The sequence below is a fragment of the Podarcis vaucheri genome, assembly GCF_965113315.1.
Source record: "Podarcis vaucheri genome assembly, chromosome: 16".
Lineage (NCBI taxonomy): Eukaryota > Metazoa > Chordata > Lepidosauria > Squamata > Lacertidae > Podarcis > Podarcis vaucheri.
Window position 1 is genome coordinate 18,926,241 of NC_138754.1, and position 15,238 is coordinate 18,941,478.

General features: G+C 51.3%; 1 protein-coding gene across 5 annotated transcripts in view; it reads left to right on the top strand.

Annotated features, from left to right (window-relative positions):
* Nucleotides 1-15,238, top strand: part of LOC309521323 (semaphorin-4A-like) — a 29,856-nt gene that overhangs the window by 1,596 nt on the left and 13,022 nt on the right. Inside the window, exons 1-7 of one of the 5 annotated variants that reach the window (XM_082203697.1) lie at nt 120-180; nt 970-1,132; nt 2,723-2,883; nt 4,022-4,081; nt 4,649-4,747; nt 6,579-6,690; nt 7,874-7,981. In XM_082203697.1, coding sequence (XP_082059823.1) covers nt 1,036-1,132; nt 2,723-2,883; nt 4,022-4,081; nt 4,649-4,747; nt 6,579-6,690; nt 7,874-7,981 — 637 coding nt within the window. In that variant the 5' untranslated portion in view covers nt 120-180; nt 970-1,035. Of the gene's footprint in view, nt 1-119; nt 181-969; nt 1,133-2,722; nt 2,884-4,021; nt 4,082-4,648; nt 4,748-6,578; nt 6,691-7,873; nt 7,982-15,238 lie in introns of those variants that run through there. The other 4 variants (XM_082203699.1, XM_082203698.1, XM_082203700.1 and 1 more) reach the window with 4 other exon arrangements.

Sequence of the window (15,238 nt, forward strand, 5' to 3'; positions counted from 1 at the left end):
AATGGCTCAAGTATATATTTCCAGACTTCACACAAAATACCAGCCTCCAAACTGTGCTTTATGTCCCTCAGGATCTTTGCACCTGACATTTGAGATTCATCTTCCTCAATTCTCTCTAGGGCTCTGAGGATGTTGGCACGTACACTCTGAGAAATTTGAGCATTAGACACTCGTTTGTCAGTGAGTTTCCACAGTCGCTTCCAGCATATTGCTATTTCCATGTGGGATTCAATCACATTCAGGCAGATTCAGCTTGCACAATTAAGGAAGGTTTGGAACTCTTAAACAACAAATACACTTTTTGCAATAAAGAAAGTGATTGAAAAATGCACTGGAAAGTGTGGGATTGCAGAGTTTCCAGACCAAGCTCCAAGGGGAGCTCCACATAGAACACACTGCAGTAGTCCAGTCTCAGGATCACTAACCCTTAGATTATAGTGGCAGGATAAAGGTAAAAGGTAAAGGTACCCCTGACCGTTAGGTCCAGTCACGGATAACTTGGGGGTTGCGGCACTCATCTCGCTCTATAGGCTGAGGGAGCCAGCATTTGTCCACAAACAGCTTCTGGGTCATGTGGCCAGCATGACCAAGCCGCTTCTGGCGAACCAGAACAGTGCACAAAAATGCCGTTTACCTTCCTGCTGGAGCAGTACCTATTTATCTACTTGCACTTTGATGTGCTTTCGAACTGCTAGGTTGGCAGGAGCAGGGACCGAGCAATGGGAGCTCACCCCGTCACGGAGATTTGAATTGCCAACCTTCTGATCAGCAAGCCCTAGTCTCTGTGGTTTAGATCACAGTGCCACCCAGGATAGCCTAATCCAAATATGTGTCAAGCTGGTGCAGCAGATGAAGCTGATGAAAGGCTCGCTTAGCCATAGGGAACCCTTAGGCCTCAGAAGTGTAGCAACACATTGCTACCTTTTTAGAGGTGACTTCTTCCTTATTTTCTTCTGAATTTATTGACAGCTACCAAGTTAGCTGCCCTTTCTCCTGCTTGCAGAAATCCCAGCGACCACCTGCTGATTGACAACCATGAACCCCAAACAGTCTTTACACCTCTTCGGGTTCCTCCTGACATTTGCCACCGCTCTGGCCACGGATCTGATGCCAAGGCAAGACACCCAGATAAGTGAGTAACTCACAGGAAGACAGAGGCAGAAGCTGCACTCTGGGGAGATATTAAAGGGTGCCTGGAAGGAGATGAGCGAGATTTCAAACCTAGGACTGCCCTACGTCTGGATTTTCCCAGACATTACTGGGATTTCAAAGGCAGAATTGACGTCCAGGGCGAATTTCCGAAAGGCGGTGCTTTGTCCTGGATCTTGGGCAAGTCAGTCAAACAACTTTTGGAGTGTCCTGGTTTTTACTTTTTAAAATAGGGCAACCCTACCAAACCTGTTACTTCAAAGGTAACTTGTTTGGAAGGGACCCGAGGCATCATTCAGATTGACACTGCCCCCCCCAACAAACCTCATAACAGGTATCAACGTGCTGTTGTATGAACTGCCAACAAAGCAAATGGGTCTCATTGCTCCCCCTGGTGGAATTTGCTTATAGCAACTCGATTGTTCAGCAGGAAACACATCCCCCTTTTTTTGCTAGCTACAGACACCAACGCAGCACCTGCGCTGCTGCCACCCATTATCTTCCCTCCACAGTGGCTAGCTGCACGTTGAATGCATGACACCCCAGACTCAGATCCACCCTGTGACTTTTCAATTTCACCTCCTTCCTCCCTCCCTCCCTCCCTCCCTCCCTCCCTTCCTTCCTTCCTTCCAAAGTGTCCACCCAGTGTTTCATCGCCCCCTCTGAGGCCTCCGTAGCCCCCAAGCATCCATATAGGGTTCCCAGTCTGATGCCAGCACCAGTATTGGTGGATGGAAAGGAGGAGTTTGAGGTGGCCCAGAACTTGGACTCTTGACATCGTCCTGGAAAGCTGCAATATCTCACTGACCGCAAGGGCTGTGGACCAAATGATCAGTCCTAGGAAGCTAAAGTGCATGCTCCAAAGGTGGTGACTCAGTTCCACAAACACTGCCCTAACAAAGCCAGCGCCTGAGGGTGGCACATGCCCCTCTAACTGCCAGGTTTCAAGGTGCTTCTTTCAAAATGGCGCCAGGCTATGTCTTGCACTGTCCATGTTTGGGACGGAGGTGCGGCATATGCACATATATACCACCAGGGCTGGGCAATATGTGGTTTTCAACATTGTGATATATATCACCAACTAAACATTGCAATGCATCGATATATCACAGTGCCTGAAATAAGGACAGAGCTATGTAAAGGCACTGGCCGGCTTCAAAGTTTATCTCACATTGCGATTTTGGTATAGCGCAGACACACACACAAGCACCATGATTCATGATATATAGCCAGCTCAAAAATTATGAAACCGATATCATGATATGGACTTCAGATCATTTTTGGATGATATATTGATATATCACCCACCCCTATAGACCACCCAATGTTCGGCCCCTGTAAGACACCTTCAGCATCAAGGAACAAAAGGCACACCCTGACTTCGCCTCTGGGGACCGGGAAGCAAGAAAGCTGAGCTCCACTAGCCACTGAAAACCAGAACTGGCTACCCAGTCCATCCAAAATGTGTGGCTCTCTGGTTAAAAGCAGTCCAGGTTATCTACCTCCCACCCCCACCCCCGGTCAGTTGGCATTGCTTGCTGAAAATGTACCTAACATCTTTTCCCTTCCTCAGGGAACCCTCGACCAATTATTGCACAATACCACCGAAAGGGAGTTACAGATTGTGCCACTTTTGTCCTGAGCACAGATAGGAAAACTCTCTATGTGGGAGCCAGAGACACCGTTGTCGCTCTTGACACTGCCAGAGCTAAAATCAACAACCAAAAGGGCATGGTGAGTAAGAAATGGCAATTCAGAATAAGAAGTGCGGGGGGAAGACTTGGGGTGGTCTTCTGGTTAGCCCTCCTCTAGATGACAGCCCTTGTCTCCCCCCACCCACCACTTTTTGGAGAGATGTTGGGAAGCCTTTTCTGAAAAGGTTTCCTACATGTGCACTGGAGTTCTTTGCGTTTCAGCCCTCACCCTGGCCAAACCATTGTTTGCTGTTAGACACCCCAACCAGGAAACTGTGGCTTGTGTGCTTGCCATCCAAACCGGGTGTGAAAGAAACCACAGCTTGTAGTTGGTTTATAGTCCTGGTATGATGTGCAATAAAAAAATTTGTGGTGTGGTCACACCAGGGAATATCCAAAATTATCATAGAGGGGAGAAGAGAGAAAGAGCAAAGGCAAGGATGGGGAAGAAATTGAGTTCACAGTTTAACGTGAACCCACTCAACTGACACCTTGCCCCAAACAATGCACAAACTGAAGCACAACTCTTATTCAAAACTCACACTTTTCTGAATTTCGGAATGTAGTTCTGCAGCCAAAAAGTGTCAATCAGGAGAACTGTTTGCAAAATGTGTGTGTGTGTGTGTGTGTGTGTGTGTGTGTGTATGTAAACATACAAAATGTATTACATTAGGCAAAACTGCCCACAACAATGTGTGCATTAGGAGAAACTTGCGCTAAAACGCTGGCATTTTTTGTGAGGACTTCAGAAAAATAAAGCACGAATCAATACAGAAATGTGGAGAATTGAACTTAAGATTAGAAAAGTAAGAAACCGAGTGAAAGCAAAATAGATGGCTTCATCCATCCCTATTGCACGCAGGCAGAAGGCTCAGCCCCACAGTTTGCCATTTCTGTCAACTTAGCGTTTTATTCGAATACAGAGACTGTTGCTGGTAAATACAGGCAGTCTTTATTTATTTATGTATTGGCTTATTTCACAGCATTTCTAAATCACTTAATTATTTTTTTTCAAGAGAACTCGAAGTGGTATACATAAACACAACATTGAAACAGTATTTTTTTTAAAAAAAATCCCAGATGTGTTAGCTTAAGGCTGAGCATTTGCACTCTTGGCAACTATCCTTGTTGTTGTTATCTTTCTCTAAAGCTCCCTTCTTCCACTTTTCCTGTAATAGGTACGCTGGGCCCCCACGAGGGAAATAAAGGACATCTGTAAACTCAAAGGCAAACAGGAGGTAATGGGGTGAGGGGTAGAGGATAAGGGAAGTTTTACACCCTAAGAATGTGGTGTGCAGGGCTGGCCCACTCATGGGTCTGGGTACTTGTCTCAGGTACTTGCCTCAGGGCAGCAGCTGGGAAAGTCGGCAAATCTGGTCTCCCAGGAGTTCACCGTTCTGCTCCTCTTCAGCCCACCTCCGGCGCAGCCCTCCTGCAGCCACAGCCGCCTCCTCTTCCACAGACACCCCACCCGGCAGTTGCCACAGCAGCCTTCTCCTCCAGTGCTCTCCTCAGCAGCATGAGCAGGAGAGGCTGTCTTGTCACGTTCTGAAGTGGAGCAGTACTAACCTAATGCTATTACATCCAAGCTCTAAAATCTTCTAGCTGCCCTGCTGCTTCATGATTCTATGACTAAATAAATAGATCCACCATCCACTGAAACCTTCAAGATCCCCTTTGAGCTTGCAGAGCAGGAAAGGGGCTGGCTTTTCATGCTTTTTAACAACCTGCCAGTGGAAGCCTCCTCTGGGATAGAAATGTTACCTGGAAGTTGAATCCTGATTTCCCCCTCTTCTTCTCCACAGATGGATTGCTTGAATTTTATCCGTGTCCTGGTGCAACTGAACGACACACACCTTTACATCTGCGGGACGTATGCTTTCAAACCCACCTGTGCTTACATTGTGAGTTCCTGGGGGAGAGAGATGGGGGGATGACAAGGGCCTTCAGTGTGACTGGTCCTGTTCAGTGGGACTCTTATTCCCAGGGTCAGGGGTTGGGGGACACGGGTGGTGCTGTGGTCTAAACCATGGAGCCTCCTGGGCTTGCTGATCAGAAGGTTGGCAGTTTGAATCCGTGTGACGGGGTGAGCTCCCGTTGCTCTGTACCAGCTTCTGCCAACCTAGCACTTTGAAAGCATACTAGTGCAAGTAGATAGATAGGTACCACTGTGGCAGGAAGGTGGATGGCATTTCAGTGAGCTCTGGCACTCATCACTGTCCTCCGTGCGCCAGCAGCAATTTATTCATGCTAGCCACATGACCCAGAAAGCTGTGTGTGGACAAACGCTGGCTCCCTTGGTCTGAAAAGCAAGATGAGGGCCACACCACCCCATAATCGCCTTTGACTGCACTTAACCATCCTGGGGTCCTTAACCTTTACCTTTCTCTTACCGTATGTTCAAGCCCTACATTGGGCAAAAAGATTCCTGCATTGCAAGGGTTTGGCCCTTGTGGTCCTTCCAACTCTATGATTCTACACAAACACGACTAGAACAGAATTCCTGCTGAGATACAACTACCTGTGCTTTCCAGAAACAGCTGAAGACAAGCTTTTCTAGCTGTGTGAAAATGTGCCTGTCATTTTGTATTGTGTTTAAACTCACATTCCATTGTTTTCATACTGTCTTTAAAACTATTTCAACTTCTGCTTCATATGATGGTGAATTGTCTTGAAAAGTATATGTAAAAGAAAACTCATAAATTAATAAACAGCAACACCTTCAGTCTCCATATTGAATGAATGAAGAGGTTATATCAGAGGTCAGCAACCTTTTTCAGCCATGGGCTGGTCCACCATCCCTTAGACCATGTGGTGGGCTGGACTATATTTTGGGTGTGTGTGGGGGGGATGAACAAATTCCTATGCCCCACAAATAACCCATAGATGCATTTTAAATAAAAGCTCACATTCTACCCATGTAAAAACACCAGGCAGGCCCCACAAATAACCCAGAAATGCATTTTAAATAAAATGACACATTCTACTCATGTAAAAACACGCTGATTCCCAGACTGTCTGCGGGCCGGATTGAGAAAGTGATTGGGTCGCATCCAGTCCCCAGGCCTAAGGTTGCTTACCCCTGGGTTATCTAAAGCCATGGGTAGTGACAGTAGCAGGTCAGTAATAAAACACCTGGGGTCTGTGAAGTTGACTCTTTATGCCACCTACCCACCCCTGAAACTAGAGTAGCCTAGGGACTGAGAGGCTGAGCCATAAGACCAGACATCCCTGGTCCAAATCTTGCTTCACCATGAAGTTGCTAGACAAACCTTAAGCAAGCCATTCTTGCTCACACCTCATCTCCCCCATCTGTAATAGGGGAATAACAGTCAGAGTTTAGTCAGAGCTCAGTCTCACCATCTTCCAAACATAGAGCCCATGTGGCTAAAGGATTCGCCCTTGGTTGGGAAGATCTGGGTTTGAGCCTCATCCAGCCACAAAACTTACTGAACATCTTTGAACCAGTTGAGCACTCCCTCTTGACCTAACCACGAAATTGTTGGAAGGAGAAGAACAAAGCAAGGAACCAACATATAATATGCACCCTGAACTCCTTGGAGGAAGAGAAGACCCGTGCTCAAAATGCAACAGATATAATTATGCATAGTGATATTAGCAGGAAATGACATATCCCAAATTCTACAGCAATCGGGATGCTTGGTTTCTGAAGCACACCATCCCACACATTCTGTTCCTTTTTGTCTCTTCCCTTTCCTTTTCCTGTCTTGCTAGGACCTACAAACATTTGCTGTGGTGACTGATGCAGACGGCAACCTCCGCCTTCTGGATGGGAAAGGTGTCACCCCCTATACTAACAAGTATAAGAACACAGCAATTTTCATTGGTGAGCCATCTGGAAAGGGAAGGGATTCACTTCCTTTGATATTGAATGTTTGCAGCACCCCCTAATGCCCCCTCCTGAGCCACTTTCCTGCCCCCATGACTCATTGCAAAGGCTCTCGTCCAGCCTCCCACAACTGAGCACCCTTCTGATGTTTTTGGACTACAAATCATCTGTGTTGGCTGGGGCAGGTGGGAGTTGTAGTCTTAAACATCTGGAGAGCATCCTTCTGAGGGAAACCCCTGGACTGTCTCCTGCCTATTTGAATGCCAGAAGGGTATTTGTTCTTATTTAAATATATGACTAGCCCCAACACTAACCACTACACCACATTGGCTTCCTAGAGCACTTCTGCAATGGGGCAGCTATATAAATCAAGTAGGTAAAAAAATATGGGGAAAGCAAAATAACACTCAGAGAAGAATCTGAAATATTTTCCTTGAAGCTTGAATTTGTTTTATTCTGGATTGTTTCATTTGATATTATGATGTGTAGTCAACCACGTTGAGATTTTCTCTCTCTTTAAAATATAAAGCAGTATAGAAATAGCAGCAGCAGCAGCAGCAGCAGCAGCAGCAGCAACAACAACAACAACAACAACAGTGTGTGAAGTGGCATGTTGTGTATTGCACAGATCCATGCAGGTGCCTTTCACATGGATATGCACTGGAGACAAGATGCCCACTTCGAGATACAACTTGTAGGGTCAGGACCAGCCCATCCATGAGGCAGTCTGAGGCAGCCCCCTCAGGCAGTGGAATCCAAGGGTGGCCTTCCTCAACACACACACACACACACACACACACACACACACACACTATTGTCTCCACTAGAGAAGCAGCTGCGGCACCTTCTAGGAAGAGATCTCACAAGAGCATCATAAAATATTATGAGAGCCCTTTGAGATCTCACTGCAGCCGCAAGACTTGTGGGGCGGCAAGGGGGGGCATACGGCATATGCAGGGCACGCTTTCTCGTTTTGCCTCTGGTGGCAAAACGGGATGAGCCATATCTGTGTAGTGGTCCTGGGGAGAGAGCTGATCAAGGTGAGAAAAGCACACTCGCTGCCAAGATCTATAGCCAAGCATCTCCAGGGTAAAAATGGGGGCAGTGTATTACCAGAAATCCAGAAAGCAGGAACTGTTCCTGGGTAAGAACCATCTTCTTTCCTGTCTTTACTCTGCAGATGGTGAACTTTATGCAGCTACCAAGAATGACTTTCAAGGGATAGACCCTATCATCACTCGTACCCTGGGCAGCAAGACAATTTTGAAGACAGAGCAGTGGATGGAATGTAAGAGCAAGTTTGGGGCACTGAGGGAGTGGAAAGTTTCTTAATCATCCAAATAGAGTCCAGTGACTCCCACTGCCCACCACTGCCTGGTCACCTGGGCAGGTGATACGTTAATGGATTGGTCGGACGCAGAGGAATGGAGGGAGGAACCAGCTGGGGAACCACCAAGGAAAAAAGGCTCAGAGCCCGGGGAGTTGTGGTAGGACAAAGATGAGTGCTCACAGGGAGAAAACTGGGAAGAGGAGGTGTTGGAAGCTGAGGAGGCAACAGGGCTTAGTGAGCGGGAAGAATCTGTAACAGAGAGAAGTCCAGAAGTCCAGAGGGTAACAACGTTCAGATTTTTGGGCATTGAATTACGAGAGGATCTGTCCTGGAGTGTCAACACAAGGGGGCTTGTGAAGAAGGCGCAGCAGAGACTGTACTTTTTGAGAATTCTAAGGAAAAACCATCTTCCGCAGAAACTGCTGCTTGCCTTCTATCACTGTGCCATTGAGAGCATGCTCACTTATGGCTTATGTGTGTGGTACGGAAGCTGTACTACCCAGGACAGATTGGGGTTGTGCAGAGTTGTTAAGGCAGCAGAGAGCATTGTTGGCTGCCCACTCTCCACCTTAGAGCAGATTTATGCCACAAGGTGCCATAGGAAGGCACTGGACATAGTAAAAGATCCATCGCATCCTGGTCACTGTCTCTTCGAGCTCTTGCCGTCGGGACGGAGATACAGGACGATGAAGACAAGAACGAGTCGTCTTAAGAACAGCTTCTTCTCCAGAGCGATCTCGGCCCTGAATGGGAAGCCTGGACTTTGAAAGTCATCTAATCTTCCTTGCTGTGTTAGACTGTATTGTTTTAATTAGTGTTTTTATAGTTGTTTTGATTTTGTGTGGAGTGCCCTACCTGGGTGGATGGAGCAGCCAAGTAATTTCATTGTCCCTGAGAGGGGGCAATGACAATAAAGATATTATTATTATTATTATTATTATTATTATTATTATTATTATTATTATTATTGTCAGGGGTTCAGAGACAGAGGCACAGGTGAGGGAGGAGACGGAGAGCGACGAGGAAGAATCCCAGGACAGTGAGGAAGAGGATGACAATGACTTGAGATCTTCCATGAGTCTCTCAAGTGAATCGGAGGATTCTCAGCAGGGGGCGCCCCTAGTCAGGACAAGGGGGGTCACAGGGGGGACCTGCCAGGAGCAGGGAAGCAGCAGGGAAACCCCGAGCGGGAGTGGGAGATCGGGGCCGGCTTCCCAGCAGGAACGAAGGGAAGAGAGGGGGGTTCCCAGTGTGACACACGGAGCGGAGCAGGAAAGAGACAGGGGAAGGAGATCGGGGGAGAACGTCCTGCCGGAAGAGGCGGAGAGTAGTACAGGGAGTAGTGTAAGTGTCAAAAGGAAGGTCAGGGGTAGCGAGCGCGCGCCAAGTTCAAATGTGGAGGCGCGCGGAAATGGAGAAAGCCCGGAGGAGGAGCCCAGCCCCAAAGCACGAAGGAGGGGGGAACAGGCATCTGAGGAATCCGCTTCAGGAGAGAGCAGGAGGGAAGGAACCCAGGGGGGCAGAAAGACCCTGCGGAAAAGGAAAGACAGGAAGAGGTGGTCTAGCACAAGCCTCTTAAGTTGGTGTAGAGGCGGGACCGATTCAGAGGGGACTTCAAATGTCTGACGTTAGAGACTAGGGGCTGCGCGCCTCGGTTGTGGAACCAATAATGAACTGCAATAAACATCCTTGTATATAAGAAGAGCTTGGCGTTGGTCTTTTGTGAGCTGAGACCTGAGGCAGCCGCTGACAGTAAGTCCCCTCCAAAACTACGCAATTTTTTTTTTTTTGCAAAGCTCACGAAGTTTGGCAGCCATGAGTATGGAGCAGCAGATAGCTGAGCTACGCAACGCAGTCTCCTGGCTTACCACTGAGGTAGTGGTCTCCCAGAAGAAGGGGGAAGAGGCGGAAAAGCGGTGCCAAGATCTGCAAGCCAGGTGGGATCATGCATGCCAAGTGGGGTTCCCGGGGACCAAAGCTGCTGGAGTAGCACTGGGCAGAAGAGGGGGCAACTTGGTAGCCCACTTCGATGGGAACCTGCAGCAATACCCCAGTTTTAAAGCAGACGTAGAATATGCGTTGCACTTGCTTCGCGACGACTTTAAAGATGAGGAGAAGGTGGGTTTCATTGTGTCCCACTTGCATGGGGAAGCGAGGGCTTGGCTGCGCAATCTGTGGCGCGAGGATTGCCCTGCTCGAAGGGACTCTGATGAATTTATCAAATGCATGGACGCTTGCTTTCAGTCTAGCGTGGATGTGGATGTGGCACGCCAGCAGATCCATGGTTTAAGGCAAGGCAAGGCTTCAGTACGTCAGTACCATGCTCGCTTTTTCGCCTTGCTGAATGTGCTGCGATGGGAGAAAGATTCTCTGGCTGTCAGAGACTTATTTTGGGAGGGGCTCTCTGGCCCGGTGAAGGACGAACTGGCTAGGGGGGGCAGACCTAAAACCCTGGCAGACGTGGTGCAGCGTGCGCTTGCCATTGGAGTGCGCCAGGAAGAACGCCCTTGGCGCAATGAGGGGGGTAGCCAGCTTCACGCACCGTCTAGAGTGCCTCCTTTGTTTCCCAGAGATCCAGGACGTCCGCGTCTCTCCCCTCAGCTGCAGCCAGGGGAGGAGCCTATGGAACTGGGGAGTGCAAAGGCTCAGTCAGTGGCCGGAGCCCCAGCGTCCGGAACAGTCAAGAAGAAGCCTCCTAGAGGGAACAGGAAGTGTTACATCTGTGACAGTGCAACGCACATGGCGAAAGAGTGTCCCCAGAGGCTCCGGCAGCACACTGCAGCCTTGGCAACAGTAAATGCAGCAGCACAGCATGAAGAGCTGTTTCAGGGAAACGACAATGCCTGGCTGGAATCAGCAATGTTGGGGCACAGCCAGGCAAATCAGTAGAGCAGTCCCCAGCGCTTTTGCAGCCTACAGACCCCCTGCCACCCAAACCTGTAGTGCAGCTCACTGCAACCCTCCAGCTACCTAATGGACGCACCCTGGAGGTCCCCATCACAATTGACAGTGGGAGCAACGCAGACTTCGTGGGGGTGCAGTTCGTCAAGCAGCATCGCATAGAGCTTCTGCCAGCCACGCTGCCATTGAACGTCGTCACAGTGGATGGCAGGAAACTGCTGGGGGGGCAAGTGGTACAACAGACGCCGCCCATGGTGATGCAGATTGGCAATCACCGAGAAGTCATCAGTTTCAACGTCACCCGCCTGTCAGACACGCCTATAGTGTTAGGCATGAGTTGGCTGGATAGGCACAGCCCGACCATGGCGTGGTACCAGCGGCAGCTCACCTTCGGCTTGTCCTATTGCGCGCAGCATTGCATCCAGACCGGTCAGGAGGAGGAGGGCCAAGAGGAGGGGCAGCAGCTACGTCTCAGCATGGCGCAAGCAGTACCCCTCAAGTACAAGGGGTTTTTGGAGGTTTTCTGCGAAAAGGAGGCTGACCAGTTGCCACCTCACCGGCCCTACGATTGCGCTATTGACCTCTTGCCAGGGACAACGCTGCCGCCTGTGAAGCTGTATTCCATGTCTGAGGAGGAGCTGCAGGAGCTCCGGGAATTCATAGATCACAATCTGCAGCGGGGATTCATCCGAGAATCAAAGGCTGTAGGGGGCAGTCCTGTGTTTTTTGTGAAGAAGAAAGACACGCCCCAAAAGAGGCTGATCGTAGACTTCAGATTCATAAACTCAAAGACAAAGCCCGCGGCCTTTCCCATGCCCAAGATCGACGACCTGCTCGCGACGGTGCGGAAAGGGAAGATCTTCACCAAGTTGGATCTCCGCGGAGCTTACAATCTCATACGCGTGCGAGAGGGTGATGAGTGGAAGACGGCCATGTTCACGCCGTTGGGCACCTACGAATACAGAGTTATGCCGTTTGGTCTCCAAAATGGCTCCCACTTTTTCCAAGCTTTTATGCATCATGTGCTAGCGGGACTCCTCTACAAGAAGTGCGTATGTTTCCTCGACGACATTCTGATCTTCTCAGAATCGCCGGAGGCTCACGAGAGCGACGTGAAGGAGGTCCTGCAGAGGCTACGGGAGCACAGGCTCTACGCCAAGCTGGAGAAGTGCCAATTCGACGTGACGGAGGTGGATTTTCTGGGCTATAGGCTGTCCGACAGAGGACTAGCCATGGACAGCGCCAAGGTCCGCGCGGTGTTGGACTGGAAGAGCCCGCGAAATCGAAAAGAGGTCCAGAGGTTCGTCGGCTTCGCCAACTTTTACCGCAAGTTCATCAGGGGTTTCGCCAAGGAGACGGCAGCTATCACGGACACTCTCAGCTCCAAGAAGAAGAAGTTCACCTGGACGGACCAGGCGGAGCAGTCCTTCAGGAGACTTAAGAGTCTCTTCGCGTCCGAAGAACAGCTGCTACACGTGAATCCTGGCAGGCCCATGAGGGTGGAGACTGACGCATCTGACAGAGCGGTGGGGGCCGTCCTCTTACAGGAAGACCCGCAGGGAAACTGGAGGCCCTGTGCTTTCTACTCCCGAAAGCTCAGCAAGTCGGAGCAGAACTACACCATTTGGGACAGGGAGTTGCTGGCCATCCAAGCAGCTTTCAAGGCGTGGAGGCACTTTCTCAGCGGAGCCAAGCACACCGTGCAGGTCCGCACGGACCACAAGAACCTAGAGTACTGGCGCACGGCGAAGCTACAGAGCCAGAGGCACATACGCTGGGCGGAGTTCTTTGCGGATTTCGATTTCAGGATAGAGTACATCCCAGGCGACAACAATGTCATAGCAGATGCGCTCTCCAGGAAACCGCAGTATCTCGAGGCAGCGGCACCGGTGGCAGCCAAGCACATTTTTGCACCGCAGGCGTGGGCGTGCGCTTCAGCTGCCGTGGACCTGGAGGCGGTGCGTCGCGCGTTGCAGGCGGATCCGTTCGCACAGTCCAAGATGGAAGAGGTGCGGAGGGGCACAGCGAAGGACGACGAGTTCCAGATACGCGACGGCCTGCTGACCCGTAAAGGTGCTCTCTACGTTCCGGGAGACGATCTCCACGCGAAGGTTCTGCAGCAGTTGCACGACGCACCCAGCGCTGGCCACTTCGGCAAGGAAAAGACGACGGAATTAGTGGCCAGAGACTTTTGGTGGCCCCAGATGCGAGGGGAGGTCGCGGAGTACGTCGCCAGGTGTGACACGTGCCAAAGGTCCAAGCCAGTGCACCAGAAGCCAGCGGGACTGCTGGAACCGCTGGAAACGCCACTGCAACCGTGGGAGAGGGTGGCACTGGACTTTGTCACTGATCTGCCCAGTTCGCGAGGCAAGACGGCAGTGCTTGTGGTTGTAGACCTGTTCACCAAGATGGCGCATTTCATTCCTTGCGCGAAGGTGGCGACAGCGGAGCAGACAGCCAAACTGTTCATCGACCACGTGTTCAAGGTGCATGGGTTGCCACGGTCCATTCTGTCCGACGGGGCGCCAGTTTGTGTCCAGTTTCTGGCGGAAGCTACTAGGGATCCTGCACGTCAAAATCAACCTGTCGTCGGCGAGACATCCGCAGACCAACGGCCAAGCAGAGAGGGTCAACGCGATCATGCAGCAGTACCTGAGATGTTACGCCAATCAGCGACCCGCGGCTTGGGTGGATTACCTGCCGATGGCTGAGTTTGCCTACAACAACACGAAGCACGCGTCTACGGGGGTGACGCCGTTCTTCGCTAACAACGGAAGGCATCCCAGAACCTTCCCGGGGCTCGTAACGACGGAGGAGGGGGCGCCACAGGAAGCCGACCATTTCGCAGCAGAATTGCAAGAGGTGCACGACGAGCTACGGAGACATTTAGAGCTAGCTAAACAAGCCTATAAGGTGCAGGCGGACAAACACAGGAGGGAGGGGGAAGACATCCAGGTGGGAGACTGGGTATGGTTAGCGGCCCAAGCGGTGCCGGCCAAGTCGTTAGCTAAAAAGAAGCTAGGACACAGGCAACTAGGGCCGTACCAAGTTGAGGCCAGGATCAATCCCGTAGCGTTTCGATTGGCCCTCCCCGAGGGTTCCAGAATGCACCCGGTCTTTCATAGGTCGATGCTCACCCCCTACAAGGCCCCACACAGATTTCAGGAGTCAGGGACGGCACCAGAACCAAGCAGGGAGTCGCCCAAGAGGGGGAGGTCACCTAAGGACGAACCAGTCAACGAGGTCACAGAGATTCTGGACTCGAGATGGGGGGAAGAGGGAGTAGAATATTTTCTCGCCAGGGAGGGCGCCCCGGCCAGCACCAACAGTTGGGTGCCGGACTACGCTTTGGACGAACCCCTCCTCAAGGACGAGTTCCATGCCCTTTTCCCACACAGGCCCATGCCAGCACAGTTTTTCGACGATTGGCTTTTTACGCCCACACTTTCCGCCAGCACCTTCCGAGGGTTCTCCTCCGCAGAGGAGACGACGCCAGAGTCGAGCCCTCCAAGGGGATCGTGTTCGGGGGTGGACACCGACCCTTCTTACTGGTGGGACGACCAACCAGAAGAGGACTGGCGCAGGAGGTGGCGGGTGGGTCCTTGGCAAGCAGACCCCACCCAGGCAACAGGGGGAGGGGAGGACATGAACATGTTGGGAGAGGACAATGGGTTCGAGTACACAAACAATGAACTGGAAGCAGAGGAGATCGACGTCGACGACCTGTGTCCGGCAACGACGGAGCCCCTGGAACATGCGCCCGAGCAGCGGGAGGGGGGAAGGGGGGGCTTCGAGGGGGGGATGGATGTCAGGGGTTCAGAGACAGAGGCACAGGTGAGGGAGGAGACGGAGAGCGACGAGGAAGAATCCCAGGACAGTGAGGAAGAGGATGACAATGACTTGAGATCTTCCATGAGTCTCTCAAGTGAATCGGAGGATTCTCAGCAGGGGGCGCCCCTAGTCAGGACAAGGGGGGTCACAGGGGGGACCTGCCAGGAGCAGGGAAGCAGCAGGGAAACCCCGAGCGGGAGTGGGAGATCGGGGCCGGCTTCCCAGCAGGAACGAAGGGAAGAGAGGGGGGTTCCCAGTGTGACACACGGAGCGGAGCAGGAAAGAGACAGGGGAAGGAGATCGGGGGAGAACGTCCTGCCGGAAGAGGCGGAGAGTAGTACAGGGAGTAGTGTAAGTGTCAAAAGGAAGGTCAGGGGTAGCGAGCGCGCGCCAAGTTCAAATGTGGAGGCGCGCGGAAATGGAGAAAGCCCGGAGGAGGAGCCCAGCCCCAAAGCACGAAGGAGGGGGGAACAGGCATCTGAG